Source organism: Myotis davidii, unplaced genomic scaffold (genome assembly GCF_000327345.1).
Source record: "Myotis davidii unplaced genomic scaffold, ASM32734v1 scaffold889, whole genome shotgun sequence".
In the NCBI taxonomy this organism is placed as follows: Eukaryota; Metazoa; Chordata; class Mammalia; order Chiroptera; family Vespertilionidae; genus Myotis; species Myotis davidii.
This window is the reverse complement of record NW_006299519.1, coordinates 650,929-663,823: the sequence shown is the minus strand read 5'-3', so window position 1 is coordinate 663,823 and position 12,895 is coordinate 650,929. Positions and strand designations below refer to the sequence as shown.

The 12,895-nt window shown below is 39.0% G+C and overlaps 1 protein-coding gene across 2 annotated transcripts in view; it reads right to left on the bottom strand.

Moving 5' to 3' along the window:
* Positions 1 to 12,895, bottom strand: part of ASB11 (ankyrin repeat and SOCS box containing 11) — a 27,231-nt gene that overhangs the window by 13,990 nt on the left and 346 nt on the right. Inside the window, exons 1-2 of one of the 2 annotated variants that reach the window (XM_006775220.2) lie at positions 12,039 to 12,270; positions 3,379 to 3,458 (exon numbers count right to left, since the gene is read on the bottom strand). In XM_006775220.2, the coding sequence (XP_006775283.1) occupies positions 3,379 to 3,458; positions 12,039 to 12,156 (198 nt within the window). In that variant the 5' untranslated portion in view covers positions 12,157 to 12,270. Of the gene's footprint in view, positions 1 to 3,378; positions 3,459 to 12,038; positions 12,271 to 12,895 lie in introns of those variants that run through there. The other variant, XM_006775218.2, reaches the window with a different exon arrangement.

Below are 12,895 nucleotides of genomic sequence, written 5' to 3'. Positions count from 1 at the left end.
GAGAGAGAGAGAGAGAGAGAGAGAGATTGACCCTTAACCAATGCAGCAAGTAAGGACCCCAACCCCACGCAGTCAAAAATCTGTCTATAACTTGACTCCCCCAAAACTTAACTATTAATAGCCTATTATTGGCCGGAAGCTTGATAACATAGTTGATTAACACATACTTTGTATGTTGTATGTATTGTATCCTGTATTCTTACGATAAAGTAAGCTAGAGAAAAGAAAAGGTTATTAAGGAAATGATAAGGAAGAGAAAATACACTTAGAGTACTGTAATCAGATTGGGAACAGAAAGATGACCCCCTACTTAAGAGTAGAAAGTAAAGTTGGTGGTGCTTCCAGGACTCATATGCCACAACTCCACTGAGTCCGGAAGTCTTCAGTACCAGGGTTGGGGGCCAAGGGTTTGTCCTAGCCCATCTCCTCACCCAGCTCCCAGCAGCTATGCCTAGGCCTAACACACAAACCCTTCCATACTGCCGTGCTCACCTTCCTCATCTTGGAGTCCAGGTGACAGAGGACAGGATCAGCCAGCTGCCGCCCAACTCTGACTTCATGCCCTGATTTTAACTTGGCCCTTACCATTTCCCCCCAGGATTACCACTTTCTATATGTGAAAAGAATTAGGTCCTTGGCTGATCCTTCCCAGCTGAGTTGTTTTTGATCCCCTGCCTTGTAACTGACCTGCTGAATGCTTCCCAACCCTGGTGCATGACCCTGAACCCAAACCCCAAGCGAAGTACCCACCACCTCTTGACAGACCTCCATGGTGCGTCCCTTTCCACTATTGCCTATCCCTTCATCTTAGGGGTTCTCTATGCCTCCTTAGTCCTGCCCATTTTCATGTCCTGAATATGATATCATCACTCCAGAGCTGTGCTATAGATATCAAGTTGAGTATCAAATACAACTTTAAAAGTCCCTTTTCCTTTTCCCATATTATATGTTTTCAAGAAAAGAAAAACAGACTAGTCCACAAGGTGGCAGCTATGTGCTAGAAAAAACAAACGGATCAGTGCAAACTCAAAATCCCTGAAATTATAGAAATGTAATGCTGAGCAGGCCTGAAAGAACACTGAGAGTCAATCACCTTCACCGTGCATGAGAAATTGGAGAAGCAGAAAGTTGAAATTATTAGCAAGACTTGAGGCTCCCCAGCTGGCGGTGACAGTGGCGTGAATATGAGGAGCTCCTGATTCTTAGTTGAATGTTTTACAGAACACCACACTATCTTAATGTAAAATAAAATTGAGTAATACACTTTGGCTAGTGAGTAAAAGCAAGGAAATGATGTGTACTGAGGAAAAATTGAACTTCTCTATGAAGAATGCTCCCTAACATGTTTAAGCACACTATAGAAACCAACATGCTTATGAAGTATAGTTAAAAATAAAGACATGCTCAGTGCAACATGGGATCCTGGATTGGCTCCTGGAAGAGAAAATATACACTAATGGGAAAAACTGGTGTTAATCTAAATAGTCTGTAGTTTAGCTGATGGCATTGGATCAATGTTGATTTCTTATTTTTGACTAAAGTGCCATGGCTATGTAAGATGTTATGTAAGATGTTAATACTACGGAAAGTTGAGTGAAGTGTATTTGGGAACTCGCTGTACTATCTTTGCAATACTTCTTAAAAATCATTCCAGCCCTAGCCAGTTTGGCTCAGCAGTTAGAGTGTGGGCCCTTGGACTGAAGGGTCTTGGGTTTGATTCCAGTCATGAGCACATACCTCGGTTGCAGGCTTGATCCCCTGTCCCAGTCAGGGCATGGGTGGGAGACAACCAATTGATGTGCTTCTCTCACATCAATGTTTCTCTCTGTGTGTGTCTCTATCCCTCCCTTCCATTCTCTCTCTTAAAAAATCAATGGAAAAAATATCCTCAGGTGAGGATTAACAAAAATAAATAAATAAATAAATAAATCCAAAAATAAGTTTATTAACAATACTAATAAAAGTATTAAAGTGGGAGCCTGAGAGAAAGAGGCAGATATAAAACTTTTTTTACTGTAGACCTTTCTTATATCATTTTAATTTTGTACTATGTGAATATATTACACATTAAAATAAATCAAATATAAAGTGCTTAAAAATAAATCAGCAAGTGATAAGATGAAGTATAAAGCCCATTTGATAATTATAGGCAGTTTGCTTTTTGCCTCTACTTTCTTAAGAACTAACACAACTTATAAAGGAAAGAACAAAAAAGGCACATACGTGCACACACACAAACACACACACACACACACAGAGGACACTGTGCCCAGCTGTTTAAATTTAAAATGGTAAGGAAGCCAGGTTTGGTGTTAGCTAGAATGTGAAAAAAAAAGATTAAATGACTGGCCTTCTCTGTACACACACAGATGCTAAAACAAACAAAGCAAATGGAGCATACACACTTTCACTCATTTCACAAATATTTACAAGGCCACTATTCATTGTTCAAGGGATACAGTCAATGATAAAGTAGCCTTAATAACTAAGACTTTAATAATTCTTCCCAAAGGAGAAGATTTACATGATTGTCAATCTATTTTAATGTTTGCTCTTGAAGTAGTGGTGTATTGCTGTGGTGGGCAGCCTCTAAGATGGATCCCAGTGATCCCTGATTCTAGTACTGGCTCACTTGCATTATCCCTTGAATGTGGGCTGGATTTACTGACTCACATCCAATGAAGAAAATATGTCAGAAGTAATGAGATGTTACATTGGACCTCCTTCTTAGACACTCTTGTGCTCTCTCCAAGGGATGCCAGCTGCCACCTCATCATGCAGGCATCCCATGGATAGGCCCACGTGGCAAGGAATTGAAGCTGACCAGCAACCACATGAGTGAGGTTGGAAACAGATCCTTCCCTGGTTGAGCTATGAGATAACTGCAGCCCTGGCTGAAACTTCACAGCCTGCGAAAGGCTCACAGCCAGAACCACCCAGCTAAGCTGCTCCTTGGCCAACAGAAACTGAAAATCTCAGTGTCTGTTGTTTTCAGCTCCTATGCTTTGAGGTAATTTGGTACACAGCAATAGCTGACTAATGCAACTTCAGGGCTGCTGCTACTAAGGCACATGGGAGAATTTAAGGTGAGTTAGTGCAACATAAATTTGAGGGCATCCCCCATCAGCTTCACAGGGAAACTTCCTATGAGATAAGAAGAAGGCCCAGAAGGGGAAGGATGGAACTGGGCAGAAAATGAGCCAGTTTCCCAAGAATAGAGGGGCAGGAGGAACAAAAAGTGAGCTGTATGAGAATACATACCCCTGAAATGGCTGTGCTGGGACCCAGCAAGCAAACCCCCTGCTACAGACAAAGCTGATAAAGAAGGATGCTCGCTTATAGCATAAGCCCAAAGGATCCAGTCTTCAGTTTACTTACCTGTGCAATTAACGTTTTAAGGGCCAGTAAGCGCCCCTGGGCTGCAGCTTCATGAAGTGGGGATCGATCAGCCCAGCAGTCTGAAACACAAATCAAACTCAGTGTCAAGGTCTGGAGTCTTCTTACTGCAGCTCATTCATGCTGCCCACCCACTGTGAAAGGAGGAAAGTTTGTAGCAAGCAGCAGGCTCTCTTGTCAGTCACTTTCAGGGTGACAAACCACTGAGTGTATAATCCATTAGTTTGTTGGTGGGTGCAGAGGGAGAGCACAAACTCTCTCTGGCTTTTGGGGGGGGCAGTTTTATCAAGCAATAGATGTAGTCTAGTGCTTGAATCAATAGTTTTAAATAAAGCAAATAGAAGGGCCAAGCTGGAGAATGAGCTTCCCCAATTTCATCGTTCCCCTGCCTCTCACCATTAGCTCTACCCTAAAGACTCAACAGCTTATCATGTACCATGAAGGAGATTCTACTGGGTCAGGGGAAATGGTTTTGTTCTAAATTCCTTAGGTAATTGTCCTTTTTCAGGTGACTTAAGTTTTTCCCCTAAACAGCTTTGTTGGAGGCAGTTGACTGTAATGGCTAAGCTTGGGGCCGGTGGAGCCACACTGCCTGGGTTAAAGTTCTATCTTAACCACTTTCTCTGCCAAAATGGGCAAGTTACTAAAATTATTTGAGCCTCAATTTCCTGATCTATAAAATGAGGGTATAGTAGTCTAATATTTAGCAAGTGCTCTGGTCTCTCAGTAGGCCAATAATATACACCCATGATGGTATATTCTCAAAACAATTTACTAATAAGTACATATGATAAGATAGTGCTCTAGAGAACAGCTTCAGAATTGCCTTAGAAACATATTTCTCTTGTAATTGCTGGTCAGCAAACAAGACTAACCAGCTTACATGTGCATTTAAGATGTAACCCTCTATTAAACATGCCAAAGGGCAATCAATCATCTATTGCAGAAGAAAACCTATTCTGGTTTGCAAAATTTGGGCATTCTTCAAATTATAACTCTGCTCTTCCAACACTGAGTAGCAGGTAATAAAAATTTGGGTTTAACACAAAGGGTCCATCTTATCAACCTTTCCTAGGTGATCCTGATGGTGTAGGGAGGGCAATGAGAGGATAAGCACACATATGTAATACCTTAATCAATAAAGAAAAAAAGAATTAAAGAAAGAAAAAAAAGAATTCTGGTTTCCCCATACCTGCAACCTTGGCAGAAACAATCCCACCAAAGATGGAATGAATGTGAATTTGAGGCCCCAGAGACAAAGTAAACTTTTCCAATTGATGAGAAGCAGGGCTATAAACAGTTCAGTAAGCTTTCTTCTTAGGTTTGAAACTCAGTTTTTATCTCTTTTAACCCTTTAGGGTATAAATAGAAGGAAAGCTAGAATGAACTCTACAGGGTTGGATTGAAATTGTAGTAATTGGTATGAAAACGTGACTGTGTGTGTGTGTGTGAGAGAGAGAGAGAGATTATTTGTATGTGTTTATAGATGTGTGTTATAGGGCTCCTTGGAGAAATGGCTGATTCCAGGGCTGAACCAGGAAAAATGTAAGATGGGCCTCAAATACCTTTCCAGAAAGTATGGAAGTGCTCAATCAATGATGGGATATGTCAAAAAGACACAGAAGCTGGCTTGAATGGGCTTCCACTAGCCAAATATGGAACGATATGAACATCAAAATAAATAGTGACACTAAGTGATACTTAGTGATACTAAGAGATTAAATAATAATTTAATTCCTATTAATAAAATAGGAATCTAGAAGTCCTCATTAATTTATTATATCAATTATATAATTTAGTATATGAATATATTATATCAATTATATAATTTATTATATGAATATATTATATAAATTGCAAGAAGAGAAAGTTCTTTCTTAGAGTAAAATCCCAACTCATAAATGTAGAAGAAATAATAGAATCTGCCTCAAATTATCTCTCCATAAAACAATTACCAGTTAAAAAAGGACAGAGGTAATCTTACAGTAAAACAAAATTGTGGAAAGCACCCTACCTAGGGGACTGAAGTTAACATCAGAAATGATGGAAACAAATTGGCCTTGTGCCATCTGATGGAACACAATGAGCGACATCATGTACCATGGCAGGAATCCAGCAGAAAGAACACAGCATGGCTCTGTGATATTCCTGCTAAAAAACGCATAACCTGAATCTAATAGGAACACTGTGAACCAACTCAAACTGGGGGACATTCTACAAAATAACTGGCCTGTAACCAGTCCAAAGAGGAACTGACAGGCTGTTCCAGACTGAAGGAGGCTAATGAGACGCAACTTCAAAAGGCAAGATGTGTACCTGGATTAGAGCTTTTTGTTATCAGGGACATTAGGACAGTTGGGAAAACATTAACAGGGTCTCTGTGTGAAGTGGGAATTCTTTGTACCACTCATAACTTTTCTGTCATTTTGAAATAAGTTTCAAAACAAAAAAGTGTGTGTGTGTATATATATAATATGTTATATATAAATAAAATCACTAGTGTTTCCATACTCCACATATGTGTAATGCTTTTATAAAACACAAAAACAAAACAACAACCAAAAAAACCAGCCCAACAGGTGTGGCTCAGTGGTTGAGCATCGACCCAGGAGATCAGGGTTCGATTCCTGATTAGGGCACATGACCAGGCACGCAGGAGGCAGCTGGTTGATGTTTTTTCTCTCTCTCCCTTCTTCTCTCCCTCTCTCTCTAACAATCAATAAAAAATCATATTTAAAATCTACTTTGAAAAAAAAGATATAATTGTTTGCATCTCCACTTGTTCCTGAGTTTTAATTAAAAGGTAATGAATGGCCCTGGCTTGTGTGCTCCGTGGTTAGAGCATCGGCCTGCATTTGATTCCTGGATTTGATTCCTGGTCAAGGGTACTACCTGGGTTACAGGTTAGATCCCCACCCTGGCTGGGGTACATGTGGGAGTCAACAAATTGATGTTTCTCTCTCTTCCTCTCTCTCTCTCTCCCTTCCTCCTTCCCACCACTATCTCTAAAAATTAATAGAAAAAAATTAGGTGAGGATTAACAACAAAATAAAAAAGGTTAATGAGTGGAGTATTTTTAAATCTCTTGGACATTTACTTATAATTTGCATAAACTGAGAATGAGATAATGTATGCATCCTCAATTGGTCAGTCTTGGTTTTCTTCTAATACATCTCCATATCATCAATATGAAGCATACTTCATACATGTTACGCGTTGCCCTCTAGCCTAACTGCTCTTGGAAATGGACACCGGCACTAAGGTTTTGAGGACAGTCTTCACCCCTGGACAGTAACACAGCACCCTGACCAATGAAAGAAGCAAACCCACCGCCATTTGTTATTCTTTTGTTCTAACAATACCCAGTCAACCACGGTCACCTAACGGTACTCTAATATTTGATTCAAAAATAAAAATAAGATTTAAGTGGTAACTCACTATTATTAACTGAGGATATCAACATAAAATGGCTTTGTTATTTGTAAAACTTGCCTTCAAATGGGCTGTGGTGTCGTCCCCATTCCTGGGAAGCAGAAACCATTGCATCTTATTTCTAGTGACTTTGCTACTCATCAGTCCCATAAGACCCGCTCTGTGCACACAACCTAGAGAGTTCTCACAAACCTAACATTGACTGAAGGAAGCCAGGCACAAAAGAGCGTGTGCAGTGTGATTCCTTTCTATAAAGTACACAAAAGGGTCAAACTCACCTTGGGTGTCAGGATTGCAAAGTACCCTGAGGAGGGGCAGGGGCTGAGTGGAAGAGGGCCTGGTGCGGACCATGCTGATAACATGCAAGTTCTTGCTCTGGGGAGGTGGTATAGCTGATTGTGTCTGTTTTGTGAAAATTCGTCCAACTGTTCACTTAGGATTTGTGCACATGTCTGTATTTACATCCGACTTCAATGCAGAGATTTTAAAATGACCGGTTTTTAAATGACCAGCTGCACTCTGCTTCTCTGCCAACTCCCAGGCAGGGTATGGCCCTCTCTGCAGCCCCAGAAGCTGGAGGTAGAAAATCAACATGTTCTCAAATATGTCTGCACTTTATTCTTCTAGGTGCCAGCCCATCTGGCATCTTAGGAGTAGGGAGAACTGAGGGACAGAGAAGATGTCTTCTCAATTAACAAAGAATAGGCTGGTCCTTCTCACTGGGCCTCAACAGAAAGTCTCAATCCCAGGCTCCTTTCCTATGTACTGGCATTTGACCACCTCTCTTAGAGTCCACCGTCAATGCAGCATCCTCTGATGCCTCTTACTCCCACCCCGTGCTTTTGAGGTTGTGGCAAGCCTGTGGGGCCGTCACCCATGCCATCAAGAAACAAAGAATAGCAGGTTTTCCTGGGTTTCTTTCTCATCCACCACTGCTTTCCAACTCTATTCCCCCAGTTGGGTAGGACGGGGGTAGTTCAGTGAGTTATCTAAGAAAACTTCTAATCTGAGAGTAAAATACCAGGCTCTCTCCTGGAGCTGGCATCCTCTGGCTTTCAAGAGAGGAGCGAAGAGCCTGTGTCATGAACTGGGACACCCCCAAATGCACAACTCCCTTGGCCCCCATGAAGAGATTTCACTTCTAGTAAGTGGGAGAAATAGGACTAAAATCCACAGTTTGAGATTTCAGAACACACCCTGTTCTGGTTTTAAGAACCACTGGTCTTTAAATTCTGCCTGTCCTCATGATAGACTGACTTGTCTGGAGTGCTTTGCTAATACCCACCTTCTCTCTATATAGATAATGTGAATTAAACCAATCGTATCATCTTAAATGTAGAAATAACTTTTGTTTCCAAACTGGAAACAAAACCACTCTCAAGGAAGTCACCTTTCCAATCACATTATTCTCCAGCACTTGCTCAAATCTTGAAGAATTTTCTCACAAAACCCTTTTCCAGAAAACTCTGCCAAGGTGGGCTCTCTTGCTTTCTAATTCTTATTCCCAACACTCAGTCTCTCACTCTTATCATTCCTGTTTTGCAAATTGGAGCTAATTGTGAGAAATTAAGGATAAAAGTTACTTGGCAGCTAGGGAGTTTTTCCATTCCTTTCAGGAAATATGCAACCACAATCTCCAAATAAATGAATGCTTAAGTAGGAATCAGTCACTCTCTTCTAAGACAGTCTATTTTTACTTATTTGGCAGAATGCCTGCATCACAGGGCTGCAAGCATGTTATGAAGATAGTTTACTCTACAGACATGTTTACTTGTTCCTGACGAGGCGTACGGAAAATGTTCAAGTACTTTTTCACTCCCCCCCTTTGACTTTTTCTCAGAATATGATTTATATCTCTACTTCCAAGACTCTGAATAACAATTTCATGACAAATTTCAAAACCATAGATTTCAATAACAAAATTGGTTCAGATGGAATACAGTTGCCTGAGTTTCAGGTGTTCAAGATAAAAATCAATTATTATTTTTGAAAGTTTTTGCAAAAATTCCAACAAGTACTTGAGATTACTGGTTTTCCTTGTTCATAATTCATTATTACAGAGATGCATAAAGGGCCTTTTCACAAGCGCCTCACAAAGCACGTTGGTGTGGAGACGTCTTATAATTTAGTTAAACCTACACAGCTGCTGATGGTGGGGACACATCAATTGGTTGCCTCCTGCATGTGCCCCGAATGGAGCCTGGATCGAGCCTGCAACCAAGGTGCATGCCCTTGACCAGAATCAAACACAGGACCCTTCAGTCTGCAGGCCACTCTATCCACTGAGCCAAACCAGCTAGGGCTGGCTTGTTATTTTTTTTTAAAAAAAATATAACCATCTGGTTATAATATCTAGTTCACATGAAACAATCTTTATTCCCTTTAGTCAAGTCCCAAAATCATATGAAGTAATATCTTCTCCTGCAGCATTTATCAAAGGAAAGAAAATCCTAAAGGAATTTCAGTTTTGAACCAAAATATAGGCAAGGGCCTAGTGAAATTAATGATATTTTAAGCAACACAAAAGTAATTATAGCTCTCACAGGTTTGGCTCAGTGGATAGAGAGTTGGCCCATGGACTGAAAGGTCCCAGGTTTGATTCCAGTCAAGGGCATGTACCTTGGTTGTGGGCACATCCCCAGTAGGGGGTGTGCAGGAGGCAGCTGATCAATGCTTCTCTCTCATCGATGTTTCTAGCTCTCTATCCCTCTCTGTAAAAAATCAATAAAATATATTTTTTAAAAGGTAATTATAAAAAAAACCATATAGTAAATTTCCTGAGATACCTAAGATATTATAATATAATTGAATTTAAATGCACTCTCTTTAGAATACTCAGCTCTGGTCAGGAGGTGAACCACAGTCAATGAACATCTTTTTGTAGTGTGTTAGAATGAAGTTTCCTTTGAACCTATTAGGAACAGGCAGCTGAGTTAGGTGACAGGTGGGGAGGCAGAGTCCCTACTGAGGACTGGTTGTCCCAACTTGGGAAAGCCAGCAGGCATCTGTGATATGTAATCACTCAATGGTGGTTGAGCCAAGGCTGAGGAAACAAGAGTAGAAAGCTAGATAGAAGGTAATGTAAGAATGTACCAAATGCAGGAAAATCCTGTCCAAATGGGAAAAATGAGAAAAAAGAGTCAGATTGATGAGTCTGGCCGAGGCATGGCCATCAAGTCAAGGTCAGTCCTTTTAATTTAGAACAAGGACAACTAATTTTAAGATTAACACTTAGAATATAATCAATACTTTAGCTCAAAACAGCCCTTTAAAAAAACAAAAAATACAATAATTGTCTAATATCTTATCTACCATTATAAAAAACAAAACAAAACCCAAATTCTAAAAAGCAAGTTTCCCCAAGGTTGACCCAAACTCCTTGGGCAGCAGAACATGGCCAAGACTCAGCTTAAGCAACTTATTTTTATATTTTTACTTGGTGTGAATATTTATATGTTCACTATAGAAATATCAAAATGTTTGACTATGGGAGACAGCTCCAGGCCCTGCTGGGAGTGCTATGTAACATACACTATACACTCTATGTAATCTTTCTAGTATCCCCCACAAACTCCTGAATCCTATATGGTCCAGGGGTTGTGAAAACACATTATCAACCTGTATCTATACTTTATTTTTATCAACTTTGATGACCAAGTTGCTGGACTTAAATACAGCTTCAATTCTGGCCAAATTAGCAAATGTTGAAAAATCATGCACCACATCTCTCCGGAGAGACAGTACCTAAGGAAAATCTATGGGCTGAAGGTGGGATCCAGTGACCTGTCTGGTGCTGTCAGATGTAATGTCAAGGGCCAATGATAATGTTTCAAAATATATATATGACAAACTACACAAAGCAGCCTGACAAGAGCAAAATAAAATAAGCAACCATAGCTTAACTCAGTCCTGACGAGTTATATACAAATGTAATAACTTAAACCATAAAGACATTGAGTGATGTATTCCAGAATAAGAAATAAAAATAACTTTCCCCAAAAGATTTTACAAAGGAAAAAAAAAGATATTTAATAAGAGAGATGATACAAGGTGCTGTTTCCAAAAGAAAGAATGCCAGCACCTACGACAGGTTCAACGCTGTCCTGGCTGAGTTTTTTCCTGCCCTCCCTTGTTTTTGACAGCAATTATGATAATGTACAGGAACATAATATGCTATTGAAATAAAAACATGTAACCTTCCTCAGACTTTGCTAATTTAATTAGCTAACTTACTAATTAAATGTTACATATTTTCCCAACAAACATTAGACCAATGAACAGCAAAGGCAATTTCAGGTTCGAGTTGAACCCTAACACAAATTTTGTTCTTGATTTTTAAGTGTCAAGCATCTGACTGTTAACAATGTCAACAGAAAACACACTGTTAGACTTTTGCAAAAACCACTGTTTCTAGCATGTTACTACCTGTATTATTATAGAAAGCCTTATTTTACCAAATATGGGTATACTCTCTACTATGTTCATAAGTGCCCGTGTGCATGCACAGTGCACACACTCGCGTGCGGGAGCGCAAACATACACACACACACATATATATCCTTCCTCAGACTTTATAGATATAGATATAGATATAGATATAGATATAGATATAGATATAGATAGATAGATAGATGATAGATGATATAGATATAGATATAGATATAGATATAGATATAGATATAGATATAGACATAGATATAGATATAGATATAGATGTAGATATATGTGAAGGAAATTAAACTGATAAACATGCACTCTCCTCTCTGCTGCATATGGTTAATAACTGAAAAATACAGTTTTAAACACTATGCTACTTACAAATTAAATGAATATAATCCTAGGACCTTGAACAAATATATTTCAGCTAAAGAATAAATGAGCTCAATTGAAGAGGTTTATATTGTGGCCCCAGACTTAAACCACGCTTATATAGATTCTATTATAAAATCCTTCTAAGAGTGTACTCAATTAAGGGTCACAAGGACAAAAATAATGCACACAAGCAACAGAAAACATTTTAACGCTCTTATCAACAATGACTTTGTTGGACTTTAACTAATTTAAACCATGAGGATGATGTATCTATGAGAACATCAAAACTGTTACTGAAACGTTTAAACAACCCCTGCCCAGATTTACAAATTAAATTACAAAAATAGCTTTTTCAGATCATGCTAAGCTTGAAACTAAAGGGAGTTTAAGCAACATACCTCCCTGAAATGTGTGACAAATGTAATCCCCAAAAGAAACCTCTTTCCACACTCCGGGCCTTCTGACACTTCCTGAAACTTCAACATTCTTCTCATTTTCCCCAGTTAATTGAAGCATTCTGATGCTTCGTCTTTGGAGTTCTTATTTCCTTGGATAAGACTGCTGTTATCTAATGTCTTCAAAGTCATCTAGTGTATTCTAATCACAAAGCGTCGGTCTATTTTGAACGAGAACCCTAGATGCAAATAGAAATGGATACTAGATAAAGACTGATGTAATCCTGGAACCCTACGAACACTAAAAACACATAGGGAAATTCCATACTGTTTATGAATAAATACTCTTCTAGTAAGTGAGGATCCCGGCAGTGACAAGGATGTCTGATTCATTTACTTTTGTAGCATCTCACTACAATTAAGTGGATCATTACACTAAGTTCTACAAAGCAGGAGACTTCAAAATGTTTTACCTGGATGTTGGCATTTCATATAATAACCTTTGTCTGCAGTGCTTTGCATGGTACTGAGTATAAATGGGTTTAGTAAAAGGTTTTTCCTTATAGTGACAAGTGGCTAATCAATTTGGATTGCAAATGACAGCACCAAAATAAATACAGCTTGCCACATTTGCTGCTTTAAATCAAATTTCTTGGTCATTCTATTTCCTGAGGAAACTCAGGTTTGTTAAAGTGCATTGTTAAAATTTGATTAAAAATATTAAAGACAATAATCCTAGATAAGTAACTCTTTAGGTTAGTAGAAATAAGTTTCTCAAAATACTTTTAGAAAGCCACTACTTTAATTATTTCTTAGGTAGTAACTCTTAATTGAAGAACTAACTTGCAAAAACTAAAGCT